Below are 25,635 nucleotides of genomic sequence, written 5' to 3'. Positions count from 1 at the left end.
TGTCTTATTTTGTAAAGTTACTTTTATTTTATTTTAATACTGTTTTTATTAGGCATTTTTTGTATTTGACAACTTCAGAATATCCTTGACAATGATAATGAGTTATTCAGTTATATAAAATGAAAGATAATGACAGGTAATGTAAATTCCACATACAATACATAATAAAAAAGATATATAAATGTGATAAACACGAAAAAACAAAAAACTGTTAAACAATGACAAATGTGAACAGACAAACAAAATAAAGACAACAGGACAGACATTCTTGCTCTCAAACTTTATAAAGTTATACTTTTAGACTTTAAAGGTATATTCAGTGATTTCACTTAATTCAAATATCACTTATTTTTTTGTTTTGTTGTGATAATCCCCCCTACTATAGAGTGTGCTGGCCATATAAGGAGTTCCTCCCTGTCCCCAGTTAACCCCTGGGGGTCAAAAAACCTTAGGTTTCGTTTTTGACTCTCTATCCTGATTGGACGAAAGGCTGGGTCCCACAGCCAAAAACGAAACCTAAGATTTTTTGAGTGAAATCACTGAATATACCTTTAACCACAAATGATTAAAGCTTCCAATCACAACATGAAATACTGCAATGTGCTCCAATCCAAACTGTAGCAGTTACTAAATACATTAGCCCATTAAAGCCAGATTTTAAACACATTAAGCAGTATTGCAAATATCACTGATTAAGACAAAATAATATCACCGACCATTGGCGTCTTTGGACTTGGAACATGCCGAGTAGATCTTGCTTCTTGTCTCCAGCCTTTCCAGGTGTTCCAGCTCAGCCAAACGAGCAGCCATCTTGCTGGTGCACTCTGGGAGATGTAGTTACCAGAGTGTCATGTTGGAAGAGACTAGCAAACTCTCCACTTCTGAGTTTCGACCAAACACTTATTCTGTTATATACTTTATCCAACTGTCCCCATTAAACTCATGTTAATTATACTGATGTGTAACTTATGTATGATGAGTGAGCAAACATGTCTAGACCAGGGGGGCAGTCAGCCAGATATTTCGTGAAGCCTCATTTGAAATCGGTAGTTCATATAATGGCCTGTTGTGGCGCTGGACTGGACCCAAAAAGCCCCATAGCTCCATAGAGGCCCATGTATTTTGGCCCAACTTCACCTAGGCTGCGTCCGAATTCATTCCCTATGGCCCTCATTTATCAACCGTGCGTACGGCAAAATATGGGCGCACGCCGAAATTACCGACATTTTCGGCATTTAACATTTCCGGCAAAGCTTGAAATTGAACTTGAGTAGGACAAATAGTCACGTCTGGTCGCGAGCTGGCGTACGCTGTTTTTCTGTTTTACACAAGCGGAGCAGCCTTGTCTGAACTGCTGAGAGGCTGTCACAGGCATCAAAACATATATGTATTCACTCCTAAAATGTTTATATAAAAGGTATGTATAATGTATATGGGCTACATGTAAAAAATAAATAAATAAAAATGTTAAGGAATACATGTGTCATATGAAATTAGTAGGAGATAAAATCGCGCAATTAAAAACAATGTTGCAAGAGATGCTTAAGCCATTTAAACAGTGTTTTGCATGAGCGCATACATGCGAGGATTTGGGCTGTCTGTGCTGAAATATTTCCATGACGGGACGTTGGAGAGTATAGTGCAGCAGCTGCTGCAGCTCAGCTGCGGAGAGTCCCAACGTGCAGGTATAGCCTACTGTAGCCTAATCTACAGCATGAAGGCCGATGTCTTTGTTACGGTATGTGCAATATAATAAACCCGACGCGTCGCTCGAATGCCAAATGTACCGTGCCAGGCTCCCAGCGCAAGTGGGAACTGCATCGGAGATATAGGTATATTACCCAGCCAGCCCATGCACCAGCCACATGAGGCTATGGTTTTGGCTGCACATTCATATAACAGTGACTAACGACTGCGAAGCAATCTAAATAGACTGGCGAACGTCGGAACGTGCATGGTCAGTTGGTCACGGACGGACCACTGTGATAGAGAGAGACAGACAGACAGACAGACAGGACAGGAGGAGCACCTGCAAAACAGCAGCGTGTGTGTGCCTATTTGTTATTTAATTATGGTTCACAGGTTCAGGTTTTCGTTCTAATAATTTAATATACAACTAACAACACACAGTGAAAGTTGCAAATAGGATATGTGCGTGCGTGCGTGCGGGGGGTGAGGCGGGCAGCAAGGGAAGCGAAGTGAGAGGAGAAACAGACAGCTTTATTTTAATGTGTCATGTAGGTGCGTGCGTGCGTGCATGACAGCAAGGCAAGCGAGGTGAGAGTGAAACAGACAGGGTAGGCCTACAACTTTATTTAATTCATGCAGGTGTTCGTTCTTTATTTGTTTAACAACACACCAGTTAGTTGGGCTTGCAAGTTGCGTGTGCGTGCTGTGCGTGTGTATGAGAGAGGGGGGTGAGGCGGGCAGCAAGGCAAACCTATTGTTTCATGTAACCATGGTTTCAGGAAACGTATTGCCGTTGTTCATGTCGCAAAAACGAGGGCGAGGCTTGATTTCTTAGGGCGTGCCAGATCAAATTCAGCCGTGACATTTATTAACGTGAGAACAAAATTAAGGAAGGATCAGCTGTTTGCGATCACTTTATAAATGCCGTGGCGACGTGGGTGTACTACGAAACCTGCACTCGAATCTGTGGCAGATTTTACACTCGATTGATAAATGAGGGCCTAAGTGTATGCCCCATATAGTGCACTACTTTGGCGTTCCGCCATTTTGTTGTAGTGTCCGAATGTGTAGTGAGCATTTTTGCACCCTAACATAGTGGACTGAAGTATCCCACAATGCACCGGGAATTGTAGGGAGCATCCGATGGTCACTACAAAAGCACAGCGAAGCAAATCTGCCCCATAATGCATTGCTCAAGCTCGCTCTTGAGCGCACATGCACGCGTTTGCGCACGTGCGCTGCTTCTGCATGCATGCGCTCATTGCGCTCCAACTCAGAAGAGGCAGAAGTTGAACCAGCGAAAGAACTCAACACAAATGTACTTTTTAAACTTTCGTTTTCCCTTCCCTGGCGGATCTCGAAGCTACAGATCTCGAGACAAATGATCTGTGCATTTATTTGAAATTGTTTTATTTTATTTATAATAAATTACTCATTTGCAATTTGCAATAGCAATAGCAAGCGCTTCGACAGTGATCTCCAAACCAAACTGCACAACCTAAAAGCCCAGTGTAACAAGCTAAGAAACGGTGTAATTGCCATGACCAAATCAGCCAAATGTAACTTTATCAATGATAAAGCCGAGGAAATCAAAAACAATCCTCGGGAGCTATGGAAGTTACTAAACAACCAACTAGGCTGTGGTCGGAAACTAAAAACCAGGTTTACTAACATAAACATCAAATCGAATAACACCCTCATCACTGACAAACTCGATGTAGCCAACCACTTGAACATCTTCTTTACAAACATTGCAACAAAGCTGGTTAGCAAACTGCCCTCCCACTCTGGGCGTTTTGGTGTAGAGCACATCAAAGCCTTCTACAAAAACCTTGGTGTTTGTAAAGATGATTTTAAAATGGCAATGGTAACAACCGAGGAGGTACTTAAAAAACTGAGTGCCCTCCAACCCCACAAGGCCACTGGCCATGACAATATTCCCTCCAAATTTCTCAGAGACTCAGCCTTTTCCATAGCTCCAGTCATCACCCACATAGTTAACCTCTCCATCAAACAGGGACAGGTCCCCCAAGATTTTAAACTGGCCAAAGTAACCCCCTTGTACAAAAAAGGGAGTAAATTAGAACCCAGCAACTACCGCCCTATTTCTATTCTAAGCTCCATCTCGAAAGTGATGGAAAAAATAGTCTATGAACAGGTTGAAAAGTATCTTGCCACTAATAAATTGCTGTACGAGTTCCAATCTGGTTTCAGAACATCCCACTCCACTGACACATGCCTCCTCTATTTGAGCGATCACATCAAACACGAGGTGGATGCTGGAAAATACTGCGGCATGGTCATGCTGGACCTCCAAAAGGCTTTTGACACCGTGAACCACTCCATACTGGTTAACAAGCTTAAAGCTATTGGTTTTGATAGCACATCAGTGAGCTGGATGCAATCCTACCTGAAGGGGAGAGAACAGATGGTGGAGGTGAACGGAACACTGTCCCCTCCCCTCCCAGTGAGCTGTGGCGTCCCACAAGGAAGCATACTAGGGCCTTTACTGTTCCTAATTTATGTTAACGACATGACTTCAGCTTGTGACTGCAACTTGTTCCTGTTCGCAGATGACTCAGCACTGCTGGTCTCGGACAGGAACAAACTGCAGGTTGAAAAGACCCTCAGCTCTGAACTCGGTAGAATCTGCACCTGGCTCGCTGATAACAAACTATCCTTACACCTGGGAAAAACTGAATCCATCCTCTTCGGATCAAATAGTAAACTCAGCAAGGCAGATGGCTTCTTGGTTAGAGTGGGTGACAATATTATCACACGAAAAGATCAAATTACCTACCTAGGTTCCATCCTGGAGGCTAATCTTTCCGGTGATAAAATGGCCACCAACGTAATAAAAAAAGTCAATCAAAGAACAAGATTCCTTTACAGGATCTCCTCACTGGTCAGCAAAAACACCTTGAAGACCTTAACAGGAGCCCTCGTACAAGGTTTCTTTGACTATGCATCCACCTCTTGGTACCACAGCACCTCAAAGGCCCTTAAAACAAGGCTCCAGACCTCCCAAAACAAACTGGTCAGGCTCCTACTTGGCCTCACCCCCCGAACCCACCTCACCCCTGCCCACTTTGACAGGCTGGGATGGCTTAGGGTCGTCGACAGAGTACAGCGTCTTGCAATGGGTCTGGTCCACAAGATTCGATACACCACCAAGATACCCATGTACCTGTCTAAATACTTCCTTAATGTAAACGAAGTCCACACCCACAACACCAGAGGGAGTGCAATAAACCATGTACAACCCAGATTCGGCACAAACAAGGGACTAAATTCTTTTCGCTCCTATGCCACCAAAATGTGGAACGCCCTACCAACAGTCATTAAGACATGTGAATCCCTTGACTCCTTCAAAACCGCTCTCAAAGGGCACCTACGGATGGCTGCAATTCGAAACTGGCCTCTGTAAAATCTGAATCCCCCCCACCCCATTTCCCTCACTGTATATTGTATATTTTCCCCTTTTTTGCTTCCCATATGATGAATTCCTGTTCTGTTCTTTAGCTACATAGAAATGTCTATTTGTATGTCTCTAAATGGTTGTATGTCTTTAAATGTTTTGATGAATTGAACAATGTGGACCCTGTTGTAAACAAGTGTAATGCTTAATTGGGTCGTCCACTCACAGTTGACAGTCTTTGTATTGAGTTTGTGCTTAAAATGTACTGTAAATTCTACAAACTGTTAATAAATATTTCAATCAATCAATTACTGATCCATTGTATCACCCAGGCCCAGCGCATGACGTTAGGAGAGGAATCAGTTGCTTGCTGTAGAATATATTTGTGAGATTCTTTATCACAAACGTAGGCTAAATACATGCATGTGAGACACATATTAATTGTGTCCGAACATATGTTTTATTAATATTCATTAATTCCTGCCATGAAAAAATATGCTATCTAACATTATTTCATTGAATTGCGATAAATACATTAAAACTTCATTATGTAGGCAGTCATTTATTGGACTGCTGTTTCTGTTAACACCAAACGTCCGTATTATTATTGTGAGCAGAGCTTGTAGATCGGCTACTTTTGGTAATTCTTTACCAAAAGTAGGCCTACTCGATACAAGCTCACAACACGGACGTCGCGTTGCTTATAGATCGACTAACCTAATGGGGATTTCATGCAAATAAAATGTACATGAACCCGCGGACCTACAGCGCCCTCTACCGATATTGACGTCAGAGTCGGTGCTCCCCATACAGGGAGTATTGTCCGAAATCATCACTATAGAGTCCACTAGAGTCTGGATCCCCGTATGGGGGGTAGGGAGTAGGGAACAACCCTAGCAATTCGGATGCAGCCTACATGGTCATGAATACTTTCTTCTACCAGTCACTAGTTTAAAGTCTCATTTCTAATGTCATAATATTCTTTTTGGAAAATTATGGTCCCATTAATTAAAATAATGACCATAAAGTCGCGTATGTTCTGAGGGGCGTGGCTACTGTTACCGGGGATTCCCCTCCCACTCAAGAGTCTTCTCCTCCCACTCGAGTCAAAATAAAAACCAACGGAGAAGAAGGGGGGAAGTCCCGCCTCGTTGTCTGGGCAGCCAATGGCCAGCTGGACCCAAACGGAGCCAGCCAATGGCCAGCTGGTCCAAAACGGATCTAGAAAGATGGCGATTTACAGTGCATTAGAATGCAAGGGATTTCAGGCTTCATTTTACGTTCATGTTAGACCCGGGGAACGCTTTGTCCATATTAGAGTCTATGGTCTAGACACATTGAGCAGACATTTCCTAATGAACCTGGCAATCTGGTACACTTTCCCTTCTTGAGATTGTAACTCCCTTTTCTGTGAAAGTTCTTAATTTGAGCTTGAACTTGAGCTCCTATACTTCCCAGTACCGACTACATTGATGTGTCATCCTAGGTCACAGTAGATTCGTTTCTAGTGGTCCATGGCCTGATTATGGGTGGTCTGTATCTTCTTGGCTATATAGTCTATTGGTGGACAGGGACAGGCTCATGTCATTTTCTGACTCAAACCTTGCCCTGTAAATATTCTTCAGGTAGCCTATATGATATGTATTTGACTATGGATTTGATTTGACCTTCCAGCCAGCTCAATTAAGTATAATCAACTTTTACTGGAGATGCGGCGTATTGCATGGATTACTACAGGGGATTTCTTTCAACATGAAATGCTGCATTCAAGTTCATGCAGGAGAGTAATGGAGCAATTCTCTTGAATACTGCCTTCGAGTTTGGCATCAAGATGGGGCATTTGTGTTTTTTTCACTGTAGTAAATGTGGCATCCATGTTCTGGAGAGGGCACTTTTTAGTTTTTACCGATCCATAAAAGGGCAGGGGCTCGTTGAGCCCTGCCCCCTTTCTTGTCTATGTGTGCATGTGCCTGGTCATTGTGACAACAAAATAGCAATACATTGGTTCAATTCCTACTAGACTTTTTTCAGAAAAAAACAGGGTTAAGCATTCAGTAGACAGTAGTCATGATCACAGTTCCTTTGTGGCACAAAAGATAAAGGCCACCACTTAGCACTCAAATCCAGCTAAATGTAATATTTAGTTGTCACCAATGCCAATTCCTGTGTAGCACAGAAGATATACTATATCAAAACTGCATAATCACAGGCTCTACAAATTCAACTGTTGTTACTGTAAATGCTGACACTGCATCCAGCTTTATACTCTTTCATGCAAGCAACAGATATTTGTGCAACATCATACATGGGGTGGGTAGAGTAGACAAAAACTGTACTCAATTAAAAGTATTCTTAATAACTCATGCAGAAGTATAAGTCTGGCTGAAGTCTAGCTCTCTGAGTACATTTCATGCAAAACATTTTGCCCAAATGCAAAGGAGTAAAGGTAAAAATGTCTTCACAAATATTCTTAGTAACATAATAAAAATATTCTAGTACAATCAATTCAAAACTGTCCTCAACTCCTTCAAAGTTCAAAGCACATAAGCCACACATTTGAGAATAATCACTTCATACACAAATTCTACCCGGTTAATTGATTATATATTATATTATGTATTTCCCTTTCTTATCCAAAACCTACGAGGTTAAGAATTTACTTTTATATTTACCTATATACTATGGTTAGCAGCATGGCAACTAACTAAAATGTAATGTCATTTTTGTACAACTAATGGAACGGATTGTCTCTGAAATACGCAAATGTGTAATCTACTTTTCCAGTACAATTTATTCTCGTATTGTTTTACTGCCCTGGCACAGATCTTTAATCGGCATGGTGGAAAACCAATGAAACTTTGTACCAGAGCATTCTCAACACCGCTGACTCCATAACATGATGTTACAGTTGCATAGGTGCTAGTCTACAAAACAAACATTCAAGAGATCTTTTCACTGTAAACAATGATCAAATTAACCTTGGATTATTTGTAATTAAGAATTTGTAATTAAGTGCTACTGAGAAATAAAAAGGATAAAAACTTAACAATTCTTTATTAATCAATATTCTTCCAAGAGGCTCCAAAGATGACATCTGTAAATACAAAACTGCATACATTTCTAATTGTCACTTTGTAGGACACGTAAATAAATAAATAACACTTTAATCTCTCTGTGACAAAACATGAGGGCATCTTCAAATATAAATGTAAATCATGACCACCAACAATGTAATGCCTCAGCTCTTACAAGTAAATTATATTCATTTCAATCAGCATTATTATTTAATACAGCAGGTTCTTGTATGAATTACAAACCAATTGGAGTACCATAGATAGAGATGAGAGAAATCTGTTGGAAAATCACAACATTTCTTGGGAGGACAAAAAACACACAAACAAGATAAAATGGTTTGATTGAATCAGTAATTAGTGTTTAAAACAGAAACAGCAAGGCTGTCTAAATTCATTCCTTTTCATAAAATATATTTCTAGAAAACTATTCTGCAAGTTCAATAGTGTTAGATCTTCTTAGTGTAATATCACATATGGCAGCAAGAGTTTCTCAGATTTCAAATTTTGGACAAACCATGGTACAGATAATCAAAATTCAACATATAAAGGCCTCAGTTAAAACGCAAAGCAGTTATTCTGAAAATACTATCAGAGCTGCAGTTCAAAGAAAATCCCAGCTTTTTTATCGTTCTAAAACTAAGGCGCAAATTCATCCAAGGTTTCAATGTGTGCAAACAACATGTGCACCTGAAATGAGAAAATTATTGCATGCCATTCACGAATCATGCGCAATGAATGGAGACTGCACAAAGTGCACATTGCATGCCCAGTCAGTTGGCCATCATGCATAGATAATCTTATGACAACTGTGTTTTGGCTGAACAATTGGCACATACGGTATATTAAGTATGCAAAATAGACAAGTCACAGAGAGTTACTGACACTGCAATAATAATGGGCAGATTTAGTTTCCAAAAGCAAATGACAGTTGGTCAGATGGATTACCAGTATATTTGTTTATGTACAACTGCAACTGTAATCAAACTAGAGAATAAAATTAAGTGGACCAACATATTCACAGCAGTTTGTTTATAGAATGAGTCACCAGCCACTGGTGCTTTGTGACCATCGACATGTAAAACTAAGATTTCCAAAAAGACTAATTCCATTGCTATTGAATCAATAGCTGAGTGACTAGTTGATCATCAGTAACCTGTATGAGCTGTCAACATGAATAGATTAGAATAGATCCACAGGGAAGCATCTGTTTACAGTATCTCTAGTAAACATGCCAAGTTTGCTTTGTAACTAAATTAGACTGAGTTTTTTTTTTTCTCCATGTGAAGTAAATACCAACCAAGAATGCTTTACAAGTGAAGTAGTTTGGGGTTAAAACTCAACCAACAGTTGGTCCCTGTGTCACACTCCTTTAAAAAAAATATCATCAAGTATTTTTTTGAACTCTGCAATGTGTGTCCACAAGGCTTGTTCTTCTGCAAATATGTATTATCAGTGAATCAGACACTCCCTAGAGTCGCTGATATAGGTCAGAAAGGAGCCAATTTCCTCCCCCAGTCCTCGCTGTAGCCTCAGCGAATTTGGGACCTCAATGTTAACTCTAAAGTCTTTGAAAGTTGAAACACCAAGCGAGATTTCATTTCTAAAGAACAGAAGGATCCTTGGTAACTTGTAGAGTGTTGTGTAGTATGCAGGAAGGGCTGGGGGAGGGGGGGGGGGCAGAAAGTCTGAAAGGGTAAAGGTACACAGTAAAATCCTCAGTATCAATTTAACTCAGAGAGTGAAAAAAAATAATCCTACATTTAGGTCAGTTGTTACACACAGTTAAATGAACACTGAGGATTTTACTATGAGGCATCAAGAGAACGGCGTACTTGGTTAATTGGACCTGGCAGAAAGTGCTGCAGTGCCTCCAATCTTCATTGTCCTCCTAGTGCCCTCTTCCAGCCTGGGTCAGGTCTCAAAGTACTTGTAGATCTGTGCGACATACTGCATGACGCTCTGCCAATCAGGGCGGTCCGTCTGCATCAGTTCCTGCATGTCCTGTGTGGGCAGAGAGAGAATTTATTCTACCCACAGCAGCATTATGGTGAAAATGTGCACACGTCATCCACAAGACATAGAAATATAAGGTGCTGGCCATCTATTTAAAAAAATTATCCATTGTGTTTATTTTACTGTCAGAGATAGATTAACATGTCAGATATTTCGGTGTAGACTGCACTGGCGCGATGTTCTGCCAATGTGTATTTAGTCTTCCCTTGTTCAAAGGCACTGATGCAAAGCTTTCATGTAGCCTAACATTACGGCAGAGCCAATCATAACAAACAGTGACAACTCAAAAAGCAGAGCAGCCAGCCACTACCTTCTGTATACAGTCAAATCCATTTCTAACTCTGAGATCACATTTACAATGTGTTTACAATGTACAAATGTAACCAAATGGACCATTTGATTACATTTGTACATGCGTAAATGGATACTAAGGATTTTACTATGTAGACCTGATGTCCCAATGGGCTGCCATACATCAGTAATGGAGCAGGACAGTCACAGTCATCATGTCTGCTGTCAAATACTCGGCTCTGATGTGCTTTCAACAAGCCTGTGTGTGTCTGTGTGCTGTAAACCTGACCCTGTTTCACCAGGACAGACAGATAAAGGCTACCCTGAATGGCACCCACAGACATGTACTACCATCCGTTGTCAAGAGCCACAGCTATTTAGTTTTTATGAAAATCTTAAGGTCATGGGAAACATTTTGCCATATTAAACCCTGACGTCCCAATGTAACCTCAAGAATCCAACTGAGACTTGATAAGAGAAGCAGAAGTGAACCGTGGTTTCTTTAAACCCAATTAAATCATTTGCCTCTGCACCTCTGGCACTTTACCATTTAGAGATGATAATGTTTTCTCTGACTCTTGAATTTCTGAACATCTCACATAAATATTTTAGATGAAGGGTCTAATGATAATAATAATACATTATTGACAGGTAAGAAAACTAATATATATTTGAGACAACAAAAAAGCAAAGGTAATAAAAATCTAAGGAAAGGCCTTAGTTTTCAGAAGCAATTTAAAAGATAACACTGACTTAGCTAACCTTGAATCCTCAGGCAGGGCATTCCAGAGCCCAGGCTGCAAAATCACCCATGGTGGCAAGGGGAGTCTGGGAAACTACCCAGAGAACTCTACCTGAGGATATACTGTAATTACGACGTATACGGTTCCAGCATATCAAAGACTGTTGGGAGACAGGCCTTGCAAAGGCTTTAAAGGTCATCAACCCTGAAACTCACCGGCATAGTGAAGGGAAGCTAGGATTGGTGTAATATGGTCATGTCTCTTAGAATTTGCTAACAACCTTGCTGCAGAAGTTTGCACCATTTGAAGACAGGAGATTTTACTGAGCCCAGAGTATACAGAGTTGCAGTAATTTAGGCGTGATGAGATGAAAGCATGAATAATCGTTTCAAGGTTTGTAAAGGATAAGAATGACTTAATTTTAGCAATGTTTTGTAGTTGGAAGAAACATTATAGTTTCTGTACAACATTGTACAACTTTATAGTTACATTCCCAAAAAAGGACAAGTCGGAGTAAAACATCACACACAGATGGCAGGATGAGATCTTAACATTGATTGCATCGTTAAGTGCGTAAAGTTCTAGGATCTAGGATCTGGGTGGGGACATTATTTCCTGTGTCACCGGGCTTGAGTTGGATGTATAACTGTGTGTCATCTGCATAACAATGCATGTTGTGGTATGTGACCTCTAGAGAAGCATGTAAATTGAAAACAGTAATGGACCCAGAATTGAGCCCTGAAGGACACCACAGGACAAGGGAGCCTGAGAAAATGAGTCTCCCCAATGACCACAAAAAGCTAATAACATGGCTCCCATGTGGATCTTGGACTGCATGTGGTCAGTCTATGACGTTAATTATCTACAGCAGGGGTGTTGAACTCAACTTGGGGCGAGGGCCGCATTGGTCAAAAGGTCACTTGATGGGGGCCACAACCAGTTGTGCACGCACGCTCGATGTCTCAGTCAGTCAATGCTATAATATCTATCTATCTATCTATCTATCTATCTATCTATCTATATCTATCTATCTATGTATGCTCAGACCCAGCCAGCCAGCAAGCCACACACATAGTGCTCAGACCCAGCCAGCCAGCCAGCCACACACATAGTGGTCAGACCCAGCCAGCCAGCAAGCCACACACATAGTGGTCAGACCCAGCCAGCCAGCAAGCCACACACATAGTGCTCAGACCCAGCCAGCCAGCCAGCCACACACATAGTGGTCAGACCCAGCCAGCCAGCAAGCCACACACATAGTGCTCAGACCCAGCCAGCCACACACATAGCTCCGTAAGGGAGTGGTTGCACCACTCAAAAAATCTTCAAAAAACTGAAGAGGCTACTGGAGATTCGAGAACCTGATTTGGACATGATCTTATGCAGGACAATGTCACTATGACAGAAAGAGAAGATGGGTCTGGCCACATTCATTCACCCCATAATCTCAGTGGAAATTGGGGAATATGTTGACAATAGTCGACAGCTCTGCCGATTAATAATCGATTCATTGAACCCACCCCCCATATTAATCAATATCAGATAAAACGTATAAGATTTTATATTATGCACATGCCATGGTCACATAACCATTATATGTTGAGTGCATGCTTTGATGGTTACAGTTTTATAATCAGTTTTGATGAGTAAACCTTTGTGGAGATCTTCTCAGTTCTCATTGTATGCTAGTTACTGCCATTCAGGATGGAAAATGAAATCCATTTGGATTTGGGGAGAAGTAGTTTCATAAGGGGCGGGTATGAAGTACTTGATATAAAGAGAACATGTTCAGTTCACTAGTCTACACTCTACTCTACAACATTTTTTTTTCCTTTTTCTTGACACAGGCGGGCCGCACAAGACGACGTCGCGGGCCGCATGCAGTTTGACACCCCTGATCTACAGTATGACCTATCTATGACGAATCTTGTTCAAAACAGTGGGTTGCGCACATCCATTTCGTTGCTGGTGCTGGACACAAAGTGACAGTTCACAAGAATAAAGGTCTGCACAACAGCATTTTGTGTTATGCAAGTGTTTTATTTTAAATTATAATAAAACACAACTAATTGCATGGTACGACGTTTCGGTCACAGTTGGCCTTCATCAGGGGATGTATGATGTATGACTCCACATTTGAGCTAGGTTTCAGCCTGAAACCAACTCCCAGCATTGACTTCCATTATCAAATTAAACTTGCATATTAAAAACAAATTTGCATAGAGGTACTTCCATTTGCCTAAGCGTGCACAAGACCTCCCCCAACAGAACTTCACCTCAGTGCCCCCTTTCAGAAATATGGTGTGACGGCCCTGCCCCCTCTGCCTCACTGTAGGCTAGCCAGCAACCTCTGTGTTTGCAGAGTGGAGCAGGCCGTCAGCCCAATTAATGCTCACCTGAGGTGGGCGGAGCTTAGGGCACTATATAGGGAGCTCTCCTGGCTGAGCTCAGTCTCTCTCTGTCCTCCCTGCAAGCAGGACCTGTTACAGGTTGCCACCTGGCTCAAGGGCCTAACCGACCTTTTGTTTGAGTTATGTTTTGCACCAGCTAATACAACACGCACACACCACTCTCCATGCATCCACACACTGCACACATTACTGATGACTCATATCCTCACATCCCACACTTCATTATTTTGCTATTCTTTAATTATCTTATTATAATAAATATCATTACAAAACGTTGATGCTCTTGTGTGGACTCCCTGTTTTGCCATGCATCCCCTAGTGCATGACAAATGGGGGCTCGTCCTTACATAATTGATTAATTGATTTATTAATTGATTAATTCGTTTAAAGTTTTTTCAGTTTTTTTGAAATTCGGTTGAGTTTGTCTTGGTTGGGAGTTTCACACTTGAGTTTGTTTGTTTTTTGGTTAGGAGCCGGACAGAGAGTGCATTTGGCCCCAGTTCTCAGAGTGCAGCATTACAACAGAGGTAAGTGTTGGGATGTGTTTGGCAGGTGTTAATTTTGTTTATGGTTGGAACAAATCCCTTAGCGGCTTCACTGTTAGGGTGTTGGCTGTTTGTTCTTTTCTTTGATTTACTCTTAGTAGAGTTTTGGTCAGCGGCGGATCTTGGGGGTCACACTAGGTGGCTGGAGGGGAGAAATCCTCATGCCCGGGTGCCGACGGTAGGTTAAGATAGGTAAGTTAGTTAGGAATACTAGGTAATTTAGGGGGGGGTTTGTTCCATTTTGCTTAAAGTTACTGTACTGCACCTTGTAATTCACAGCCCCAACACTTAGATTTGTTGCTAATTTTTTTTTGTTTGTTTGTTGTAACCTGCCAACAGAGAAATGAGTTCAGCTATGGATAAGTTTATTAAGTCTCCTTCAGTGGAGTACCTTGATCATTGTTCAAAGGATCAGCTATTGTTTATTGCTAAACATTATGACATCACAGTGACAGAAAAGCTCAAGGCAGCAATGAAGGCCGGTCTAATCAGTGGTCTGGTAGACAAGGGCATTTTGCAGCCTGTTGAAGACAAGGAGGATGAGGTCAGTTCAGAGGTTGAGTTCAAATGGAGGAAAGAACTTTTGATGTTAAAACAACAACATTCCTTGGAAGTGGAAAAAATTAAACAACGAACTGAATTGGCCAAATTAGATTTGGAATGCAAAAAGCTAGAGTTGGTTGAACAGGGAAAGTTATCAGCAGATGCATTGAATAATGGTAATACTGAAAGGGGAGGAGGTGTCAAAGCTATGGACATTGGCAGTAGCCTGAGGCTCCTTCCCAGGTTTAATGAAAAGGACCCTGACACCTTCTTTCTCTTATTTGACAGAGTTTCAGAGGCACAAAATTGGACAGATGCAGATTGTGCTTTAATGGTGCAGTCGGTACTCACAGGGAAAGCACAAGAGGCATTTGCTGCGTTAACACATATGGACTCTAGGAGTTATGTAAAAGTTAAAGAGGCAGTGTTAAAAATATATGAGAGGGTGCCAGAGGCATACAGACAGCATTTCCGTACCTGGAGGAAATGTGATGGTCAGTCTCATGTGGAATTTGTGCGAGATCTAACTACACAGTTTTCTCGTTGGTGTTCATCATCTGAGGTTGATGATTTCGAACAACTGTTTAACCTGGTGGTCTTGGAGCAGTTCAAGAACACAGTGCCATCTAATGTTGCCACATACATCACAGAGAAGAAAGTAAAGTCTCCAGGTGAGGCAGCAGTCTTGGCTGATGAATACATGTTGATTCATAAAGGCAATTTCAGTGACCAGAGTACACAAGGTTACAGGGATCCATTTTCTCATGTAACGGGCAGTTCTGAGGTTTACAGCCACAAGGCTGACCATGTGGTGAAACCGAGCGGGCAGGACAGCTCAGGTGAGGTATGTCACTACTGCAAAGGTAATGGACACTGGAAACTTCAATGTCCAGTTCTCAGATCTAAAGATTCGTCTTCCAGTTCACAGATAAGACCAGCTGCACTGGCCAATTCACTTAGGCCAGGTGCGTTACCTCAGCAGGGTTCGCGCTTGCAGCCACGGATGGATGGGTATCTACCATTCATTTCGGAGGGGTTCTTGGCGGTCAAAGGAAGTAACAAAAGAGTGCCAGTAAAGGTACTGCGAGACTGTGGTACACTTGATTCATTTGTGCGAGCCTCTATATTACCTTTTTCATCTGAAACAGACACAGGGGAGTCTATTTTAATTCAGGGAATGGGAATGGGTGTTTTTCCTGTTCCAGTGCATAAAATGTCTCTCGTTTCAGATTTGGTGAGTGGAGAGGTTCACATGGGGGTGCGGTCAGAGTTGCCGGTTGATGGTGTCGACATAATTCTCGGTAATGATCTCTGTGGAGAGCGAGTATGGGCAGATCAGGTACAGAATGTGATCACTCGAAAATGGCCCATGTCAGTTCAGAGAAACTGTTCATCAAACCGACAAAACAAACATGGCAAATCAAGGCGACGTGTGACAAAACAATGTTGCCCAAGTCAGACTGTAGTGAAAGCAGGAACGGTGAATCCTTCTCTTTGTACAGCCAGAGTGACTAGGTCCTCACCTAGAGTTACAGAGACGGGGGCAGTTCCAGGTCGGTTGAACATTTCTCAATACTTTACAAATCACAATACATCGACGTCCCTTCCAAAGTCAAATCAGAGAAGGATGGGATGGGATTTGTCACACCCACAGTTTGGTCATGTTCCATATCAAAAGGTTTTGAAAATGTGATTGTAGATTGGTTTTGTGTTGTACTGTTGCTCACTCTGTGATTTTGTTTCCTTGTCACTATAGGCTGTCCTGTCTCTGGTTCTCTTAATTCGCTCCTGGTATACAAGGTTGCTGAGGCTGGGGGCAGGATGGCATGGCAAAGTGGAGGAGGTAACAAGTATTAATAGTTGAGCGAACAGGGGCACATTTTCTTGTTTTGTTAAGCCTGGGTTATGGTTTGCAGATTGATATTGTAGTTCTCCAGTCCCACCTGTCCCAAGTGTCATTTCGCCAGAGCTAATTCGGGGCAGATGCGGAGGGCAGTGGGGCCACAGCTGGACTATTATATAGGAGAATGAGCATCCAGGGGCATTGTTATACAGTATTAGGTGGCTATTGGATTTGTTTAGTTTTGGATGATATTGGTTCTTGGTTGCTAATTTGTGTTTTGTTTTCCTTTTAGATGATGTGGTGGAACCTCATTTTTATGGAGGGGGGTGTGACGGCCCTGCCCCCTCTGCCTCACTGTAGGCTAGCCAGCAACCTCTGTGTTTGCAGAGTGGAGCAGGCCGTCAGCCCAATTAATGCTCACCTGAGGTGGGCGGAGCTTAGGGCACTATATAGGGAGCTCTCCTGGCTGAGCTCAGTCTCTCTCTGTCCTCCCTGCAAGCAGGACCTGTTACAGGTTGCCACCTGGCTCAAGGGCCTAACCGACCTTTTGTTTGAGTTATGTTTTGCACCAGCTAATACAACACGCACACACCACTCTCCATGCATCCACACACTGCACACATTACTGATGACTCATATCCTCACATCCCACACTTCATTATTTTGCTATTCTTTAATTATCTTATTATAATAAATATCATTACAAAACGTTGATGCTCTTGTGTGGACTCCCTGTTTTGCCATGCATCCCCTAGTGCACTTCCAGCGCACCCCAATGTTCTATGATGCCATCTGGGGAGTTGTATACCGGCCCGGTGAGAAACACTAACATAACAAAACCCACTTATAGACGACTCACCTCCTGCAGAGCAACACTGTAAAAATCCTCATGCGGTCACTTATCATAAAACACCTCAAAACAGCAGAGGCAAGAAGTCACAAATGTAGTACGTAGTTTGCCATTAACTTCCAGAGGCCGTAGAGTCGAAGACAGTTACAGTAATACGTACCATAAACCACACGACGCACTTCTCTATGAAACAAGTAAAACAAGATGCCCCAACCTTCCTTTGGATGAAAGCAATGTTGTGCACGATAAATACAGAGCTGGAAACAGCTTACTAACAGACTCCAACACATCCAATGTGTATGTAAATGCAACACGTTGTGACCTTGTATGTTTAGTACTTTCGGTGTGTGACACCATCGTGTGAATTAGCCTTTACAGTTTACACTGAAACCAAAGTTTCTGCAAAATATTATGTGTGTGTGTGCGTGCGTGTGTGTAATGTACTGTATGTATTGTCTCACCAGAGAGGGTTTGATGCCAATGCTCTCAGCAGCCTGGAAAGCCAGGGTCAGATTCCGTCCCTGTAGAGAAAACAAACAGTGTGCTGAGGAGACACCAAAAAAGTCCCCTGTTTATCCTTAATTAACATACTTAATTAACAACATAAGTTTTCTGAGTGAGAGAGAGAGAGAGAGAGAGAGAGAGAGAGAGTATATTTTTAAATGAAAGCAGATTCTGTATAGGTTCAAGGTCAAGGTTCAATGTTTCTGTATTTTGTCTCCCAAGGGAGAAATTTGTCTTGGACCCTAAGGACCCGCCCTGCAGCATACAGATACAATACAATACAATACAAAACAATACACAATACAAGACAAAGGCACACAGTGACCCGTACAACATTAAAAAACCACACACCAACATACCTAGTGAAAAAGAGGAAGAACATCACCTCATAACCTTCGACCCCTACCCTGTCTGCCCTCTGCAAGGAAGGAATGCTGCCTTGTACCTATTATATTTCACGCATGGACCTCGTACCTCCTACCTGATGGCATTAGCCGATACTCAGGGTATAGTACATGGGAGGGGTCAGACACAATTTTCTTAACCTGTCCAATGGTGGCCTGCTCAAAGATGACCTGGGGGGTGAGACATATCCATGATCTTCCCTGCCATTTTGGCTAATCTAAGGATCTCAGATTTGTATTTTACAGTTAGGTTTCCAAACCAACTGGTGATACCATACCTTAGAATTGACTCTATACTAGCTCTATAGAAGATCAGCGTTATGTTTCTACTTACACCAAAAAGTCTGAGCCTCCGGAGAAAATGAAGGCGCTGGTGTACTTTTGCACACATACTTGTCACATGGGAGTGCCAGCTTATATCACAATCCATGTGCACTCCTAGATATTTATAGGAGGTGACCTGTTTGATGTCATGAGTCATGACCATGTATGGTGATCGTGGTGTGGTCACCTATAGACCTGGGATCCACTACAATCTCCTCAGTTTTCCTTACATTAACTTGTAAGTAGCCTGAGCTAACGTGTTAGGTTTCTGGTCTAGAGGGGCGGGTCGCGGCTGAGATTTGCGCACGCCCTGATTGGATCTCATCGATCTGTCCGTCACCCCCGGCCCCTCCTCTCCCCCCTAGTGCAGCGCTACGTCACATCATTTGGAGCGACGCCCACCCGGAAGGGTTGACTCCCACTTTTAGACCAGAGCGGTTCGTCAATGCGTTCCTCCAGGCTTTCAATTTTTGCACCAACAAAAATGAAAGCCTGGTACAGAGGCTAACTTGTAAGTGATGTACATCACACCAGGTTACAAACCTGTCCACTCCAGTTGTATGGCTACTGGTGTAACCTTCACTAAACTAAGGATAACCACATTGTCGTCAGAGAACTTGACTACATACTGATTGGGCTGTGAGCTGACACAGTCATTTGTGTATAGGGTAAACAAAAGGGAGGAACTAACTGTCCCCTGGGGGGCCCCTGTACTGCTTACTGCCCTATCAGAGAGCACCAAATTAAATCTCACCTGTTGTGGCCTGTTACATAGAAAGGATAAATACCATCTAATCAGAACTGGATTCACCTTCATCTCAGATAACTTACGAAGAAGAATGTCTTGATGGATTGTATTAAAGGCTGAGATAAAATCAACAAAGAGAAGTCTTGCATATGTTTTAGCTCCCTCTAAGTGCTTCAATACACTGTGTGTTAGTGTGGAAATCACATCACTAGTTCCCCGATTCCTTGCATATGCAAATTGCTGTGGATCTAGTGATCGCTCCGTTTCCTTTCGGAGCTCCTCAGTTAGGATTCTCTCCAGGGATTTGACCACATTGGAGGTTAATGCTACTGGCCGATAGTCATTGTTCTCCTGTGGACAGGGCTTCTTATACATTGATGTTGTTGCTATTCATAGTATTGATGAACATTAGACGTTATACAACAAGCAGTCCAGGCACTCCAAAGAGTCAACAAGAAAGTAAAAACCTAAAAAGCCCTTATTACAGTGGCTAAATAAAAAGCCAACACGTTTTGACCACTATAGATCTTTATGAATACTTCATTGATAAAAACTTGACAAATGTGTGTGGTCTAAAGGCCAGACCGCACCAATGCAACTAGTCACAACTCCTTGCAGCAAAACCCTTTTAAGGCCAGTCCACACTAATGCAACTCCTTGCAAGTTGCAACTGCCACTGGGGATAATGGTTGCAATTGCAAGTAGTTGCATGTTGCAAGAAGTGGCATTGGTGTGGGCCAGAGCCATAGAGTAAATCAGAGTTACGACAACTCCGTTCACTTCATGGGGCCAGTCCAATCTACATAGACTTCTATTGGCGAATAGGGACACCGGAAGATTACGGAATGCATTGGAGTCTGTATATGGCTCGTGCAGTACATGAACCACGTGACCGGGCTGTTTTCTGCCCCCTCAACGTCGCAACTCTGTCTATACTCTATGGCTCTGGTGTGGACTAGCCCGGCTAGACTCTAACCTACTGTATGTACAGTAGTAGTGCCTACGTAGGTGGCATCAGCATGTTGGTGGCGTCTTGTCATGTTTTTTATTCTGTCACATTGTATTTACTCAAAATGTAGCATTTTATCATTTTGGATCAGAGCTCTCTAATACAGTTTTGAATTTCAACAAAATGTCAGTGACACATTAATGTATGAATGCTCATTAATTTAATCATGGCTCTATGGCTTTACTTGAGGGAACATTGCCAATGCTTACAATTAAACTGTCTCCTTTAGCCCTGCTATTTCATGCTTTACACAGAAGCAGTGGTAAGGGAAAACAATGACACCAATGGTTAATATTATAGGATTGAAGAGAATAGGGAACGGGCTAGATATTATTTGCTATCAGTGTTCCCCCAGCAAAGTTACTCAAAGTGTTATTTATGCCAACATGGCCCTGCTGAATTATTAACAGAGATGGGCTCCACAATGTCTCTGTCATCAGCGTAATGTTACACGGGAGATATGGACTGTGTTGTTTGTCCATTTCTCTGCCTGATCCTGTTTACGGCTGTATTTACATATTCATTATGATAGGTCCGTCAACAGTAAGATAGATATTTTGTTGCACTGGTCTCAGGCTCATGTACTACTGTAGGGAAGTATGGGACCTGTAGAGATGGTGAATCTTTTGATGGCGTTTGGAGGATTTGAAAGAAAAATGTAAGCCTGGAGCCTTTGTGGTATCAACCATTTGCTCCCAGCTATTAACACAAATTATTTTGTCACCCAAATTGCCACAGGAACAGACAGCAAACTGTAAACAAACCATCACCCTCCTGTCCCCAGGTGGGCCTTGAATATCAGTAGAACAAAGACAGACCTTGGAAACGAACTGACTTGCATAATTAAGCCAGCCAGCTAGTAGTCAGACCTACTGAATAAAGGTTACTATACTTTGGTCCGATTGACTACCTACCCCAAACCCTCACGCTAACCATAACCGCGAGCACGGGGCAGCACACCTAAACCTAACCCCCAACCCTATCCCGAGTCGGACCAATGCTCCTTCGAACCAATGATATGTCGGACCAAAGTATGCTCCCTCTGAATAAACAGTTGAGTACATTTGTTCAAGAACATGAAATATTGTATAGAATTATGGAATCCCAGATATCACACCTTTCTACAGATTCTCCTCTGTATATAGTTCACTTTAACATTTCAAAGCAAAATGAAAGTAGAATGTGTTTTACTCATAGACTGTAAAAAAATATGGACAAAGCATTCGGCGGGTCTGATATGGACGTAAAATGAAGCCAGTCAGTCCTTGTATTGTAAATCGCCATCTTTCTAGATCCGTTTTGGCCCAGCTGGCCATTGGCTGGCTGGCCCAAACAACGAGGCGGGACTTCCCCCCTTCTTCTTAGTTGGTTAGAGTGTTAGAGTGTGTCACTTTAATGTCATGAGGCATTCTGTAAAGTCCTTATTATCCAATGACACACCCTGAGACGCTGCACTGTGTTTGTAGACACATTTTTATTGCGAACCAAAACACGCACTATTTGGGACTCTGCAAGACAGTGACTAATGAGACAATAATATACCAGCCATAAAGTTCACTTTCCCTTCTAATGCATGAAAGAAGAAAGTTAAATGTGAGGTTCCTCTAACATTTTAATAGTTCTTTCACAATGCGTCTAACTTGTCCTTACCCTGGACCAGAGGAAGGTATTATTATTACACAATACAACTCCACAGATGAAAACTATTTAACTTGTTGAACCAGGGTGTAACACAATACTGTCAGTCTACGTGTGTGGCTACTGGCTAGCTAGGACCATACAGTATCTTCGATGTATTATTAACATGACCTCATATTTCATGCATAGTTTGGGGGGGTTAAATAAACAGTAATGAAAAAGTGTTGTCTTGACCTCAGTGTAATATGTGTGTCTGACTTACAATATTATGTGCTCTATAATTTCACAGTGACCCATGACACCACAAGGGAGATGTCCCACCACAAGGGGATGCGTAGCTATGACACTGCCAGAAAGCGTGAGAAAGTGTGTATGAAACATGGCTGAACTCAAAATCTGTCTGTCTGTGGGTACAGACAGGCTGGCTGAGCACTTGGTTAAAAGAAATTTGGTTAAAAGAAATTACACACATCCTCTTTCCATATTATGCAAATGCATAATATGGAAAGAGGATGTGTGTGGGTGTGCATGCAGTGACTGTGTGGAGTTGAACCGTGTGTGTGTGTGTGTGTGTGTAGTTGAGCCACAGGCTCAAGCTGTGTAGTTGATACATACAGTGTCAGATGTAAGCACAAGTGATTAGACTTGCTGGGCATTTCTGCCTGACGCACCTCCGACGGTGCCATGGTGCTGGCTGCAGGGTCATCAGCCGGGAGCCACCCTTCACAGATGTTTCGCTCCATTAATCCCGGAACATCTCTGGGTGGTGGAGCAGCGACAGGGACGTCTCCCTGCCGCCCCCTGCAGCCAGCCGAAGGATCCTTGTTCTCCCCACACTCTGTCCCAGTGTTATTGCTTTTGTGGTTGTGGAATGAGTCCCAAGGGACTATGCATGGCAGGGACGTCCATCTCCCTGAGTCAGGCGTGGGCTGACCGCATACCACAGCATCTCAAGGTGGTGAAATATAGCAGCAGGAAAGGTTCCCTACTGCCCCCTGTCTACGCTCCTTGTTTTCCCCACGATTTGTCGTTTCTCCTGAGCCATAACCAGAAACTTCCTTGTTCTGCCTCCTCTGCCAGGACTTTGAGGGCATTCTTCAGCTTGGAGCCTTTGATCCCAAGGGACTTTAGTAGCCGCTGGGTGGATGCTCCAGTGTAGCCTCTACACCCGACTTCCACTGGGTATGTGAAGGCTCTCCACCCTGCTTGTGAGCACTCACTTGCCAGCTCTGAATATTTGTCCCTTTTTCTCTCAAAGGCAGCCTCCATTCCCTCCTCCCAAGGAACTGTCAGCTCTACCATGATGACTGTCTTAGTAGAGGTGGACCACAACACGATGTCTGGTCGTAGAGCGGTTGTGGTGATCTCTTGCGGGAACTTCAACTGCCGGTCTAGGTCAGCCCTCATGTTCCACTCGCTTCCAGCTGACAGGAGGGACTGTGGGCTCTTGGTGATGCTCCGCGGCTTGCCACCTTGCTGGACAAACTGGATCGACCGCTCTGCTGTTCGTGAACTGGCGCCATTTGCTTCTATTCTGCGTACTTCCAGGATTTCAGCTAGCTTCCGCAGAACGCGATCGTGGCGCCATCCATATCGGCCCTGCGTCAAAGCCACCTTACAGCCAGAAAGGATGTGATGCAAGCTTGCATTCTGGGTGTCACAGAGCTTGCAGGTCACCTCTGTCCCGTACCACACATGCAGATTCCAGGGACTGGGAAGGGTGTCGTATGTGGCCCTGATGAGGAAACTCAGCCTCGCTTGGGGTATTCTCCACATGTCGGCCCATGTAATGACCCTGTTGACTACGGCCTCCCAATTGGTCCATCTCCCTTGTTGCTGTTGGCCCACAGCCTTGATCATATAGCTCTCCTCTTCCATTTTCACCACTTCTGAAACCACAAGGTCTTTCCTTTCCTTCTTTGAGGCTTTGGACCACTTTGTGGGTGCTGTTCCCCAGCCAAAACCAGCCCTGCCAGACTGCACTTGTCCTACCATTTCCTGATGTTTCAGTCGGCCAATGGCCTGGTCTACTGTCTGCATAGCATTCCATTTACGTCCAGTGCGGACTTGGACCTTGGCGTTGCGGACAGTTGGATCAGGTGAGTCTCTCAGCTCGAACACAAGCCTCACCTTCTCCTGTTTGTAGCCCAGGCTGATGGATTTCAGTGGCAGCTTCAGGGTGGTTCTTCCAAACAGAGCTGTGTTGGAAAGGCATCTGGGAAGGCCCAGCCACTTACGGATGTAATTGTTGGCTTTTGAATCCAGCTTGAGGACAGTTGTGGAGGTGATATCACACAACTTCAGGGGCCACATCAAACGATGGAATAGGGTGAACTGGTAACACCAGACCTTGAGTTTCCCTGGGAGAAAGCTTTGGTCAATTTTGTTCAGGCCGTCCAAGAGCTGAGATGTGACTGAGGCAGCCATGTGCTTGTCAGACAGGTCTGCAGTGTAAAGCCTTCCAAGGCTCCGCACAGGTTCATCAACCACACGTGGGATTTCCTCACCATCCACTGAGAATGTGATGTTGTCATTCCTGACTCCTTTCCGGATGGAGAGGCTGCGTGACTTGGTAGGTTTTATTTTCATCCGAGCCCATGCTAGAAGCTCCCCGAGTCTTTCCAGGAGTCTGGAGGTGCACACTGCTGTCTGGAGGAGAGTGGTGACGTCATCCATGTAGCTCCGTAGGGCCGGGAGTCGCTGACCTGATTGGGAACGGACTCCTCGGACCATCTGTCTTCCACCAATCAGGATGATCTCAAAGGCTATTGTGAAAAGGATTGGAGAAATGGAGCAACCCATTGCTATCCCCTTCTCTAGCTGGTGCCAACCAGTTGAGACCTCCTGAGTTGTGTAGCAGACTTGGAAGTTGTTAAAGTAGTTCACTACGAGGCTCTGGATGCAGGGTGGAACATGGAAGAAGTTCAGTGCAAAGCTGATGAGTTGGTGGGGAACCGACCCATAGGCGTTTGCAAGATCCAACCAAACCACGTGTAGGTCTGCTTTGTTGCGCTTGGCTGTCTGGATTTGCTCCCAGATCATAGCAGAGTGCTCCACGCAGCCAGGGAAACCTGGGACGCCTGCCTTCTGACAACTAGTGTCGATGTAATTGTTTGCCAGAAGGTAGTTGGTCATGCGCTTTGCCACCACAGTGAAGAAAATCTTCCCTTCCACGTTGAGCAGGGCTATGCCTCTGAACTGGCTGATGTTATGAGAGTCTTTCTCCTTTGGGATAAAGGTCGTGATTGCCCTGCTCCACGCTGATGGCATGGCTTGGGTTTTCCAGGCAACACCCATCAGCTTCCATAACAGTTTCAGGAGTCCAGGACAGCTTTTGAACACCCTGTATGGTACTCCATTCGGGCCGGGTGCTGATGCAGCTCTCGCTCGCTCAACCACCTGCTTGACCTCAGCCCATTTCGGGGGAGTGGTGTCAAACTGCGAGGAAGGCTCAGGTGGCTGAGGTACATGGCCTGGTGATCCGAGGGGGTTGTTCTTTTGGCTGTCGCTGAGCTGAACTGTGATGTATTCCTCCAACTCCTGTTCACTGGTCTGCAGTGTCCCATTCTTCTTTTCCTCCAGCAGGCC

At 43.5% G+C, this 25,635-nt stretch overlaps 1 protein-coding gene across 9 annotated transcripts in view; it reads right to left on the bottom strand.

Annotated features, from left to right (window-relative positions):
• Positions 1-8,181: 8,181 nt before the first annotated feature.
• The window catches only part of specc1 (sperm antigen with calponin homology and coiled-coil domains 1), a 113,146-nt gene continuing 95,692 nt past the window's right edge, over positions 8,182-25,635 (bottom strand). For 7 of the 9 annotated variants that reach the window (XM_083786739.1, XM_083786740.1, XM_083786735.1 and 4 more), the window contains 3 exons: positions 17,882-17,941; positions 9,394-10,182; positions 8,182-9,315 (listed from right to left, as the gene is read on the bottom strand). In XM_083786739.1, the coding sequence (XP_083642865.1) occupies positions 10,093-10,182; positions 17,882-17,941 (150 nt within the window). In that variant the 3' untranslated portion in view covers positions 8,182-9,315; positions 9,394-10,092. Of the gene's footprint in view, positions 10,183-17,881; positions 17,942-25,635 lie in introns of all 9 variants that reach the window. The other 2 variants (XM_083786738.1, XM_083786737.1) reach the window with 2 other exon arrangements.

This window comes from Protomyctophum parallelum (assembly GCF_964188405.1).
Source record: "Protomyctophum parallelum genome assembly, chromosome: 1".
Classification (NCBI taxonomy): Eukaryota; Metazoa; Chordata; class Actinopteri; order Myctophiformes; family Myctophidae; genus Protomyctophum; species Protomyctophum parallelum.
Note: the sequence above shows the minus strand (reverse complement) of the source record. Positions and strands in the feature narration are given on the sequence as shown.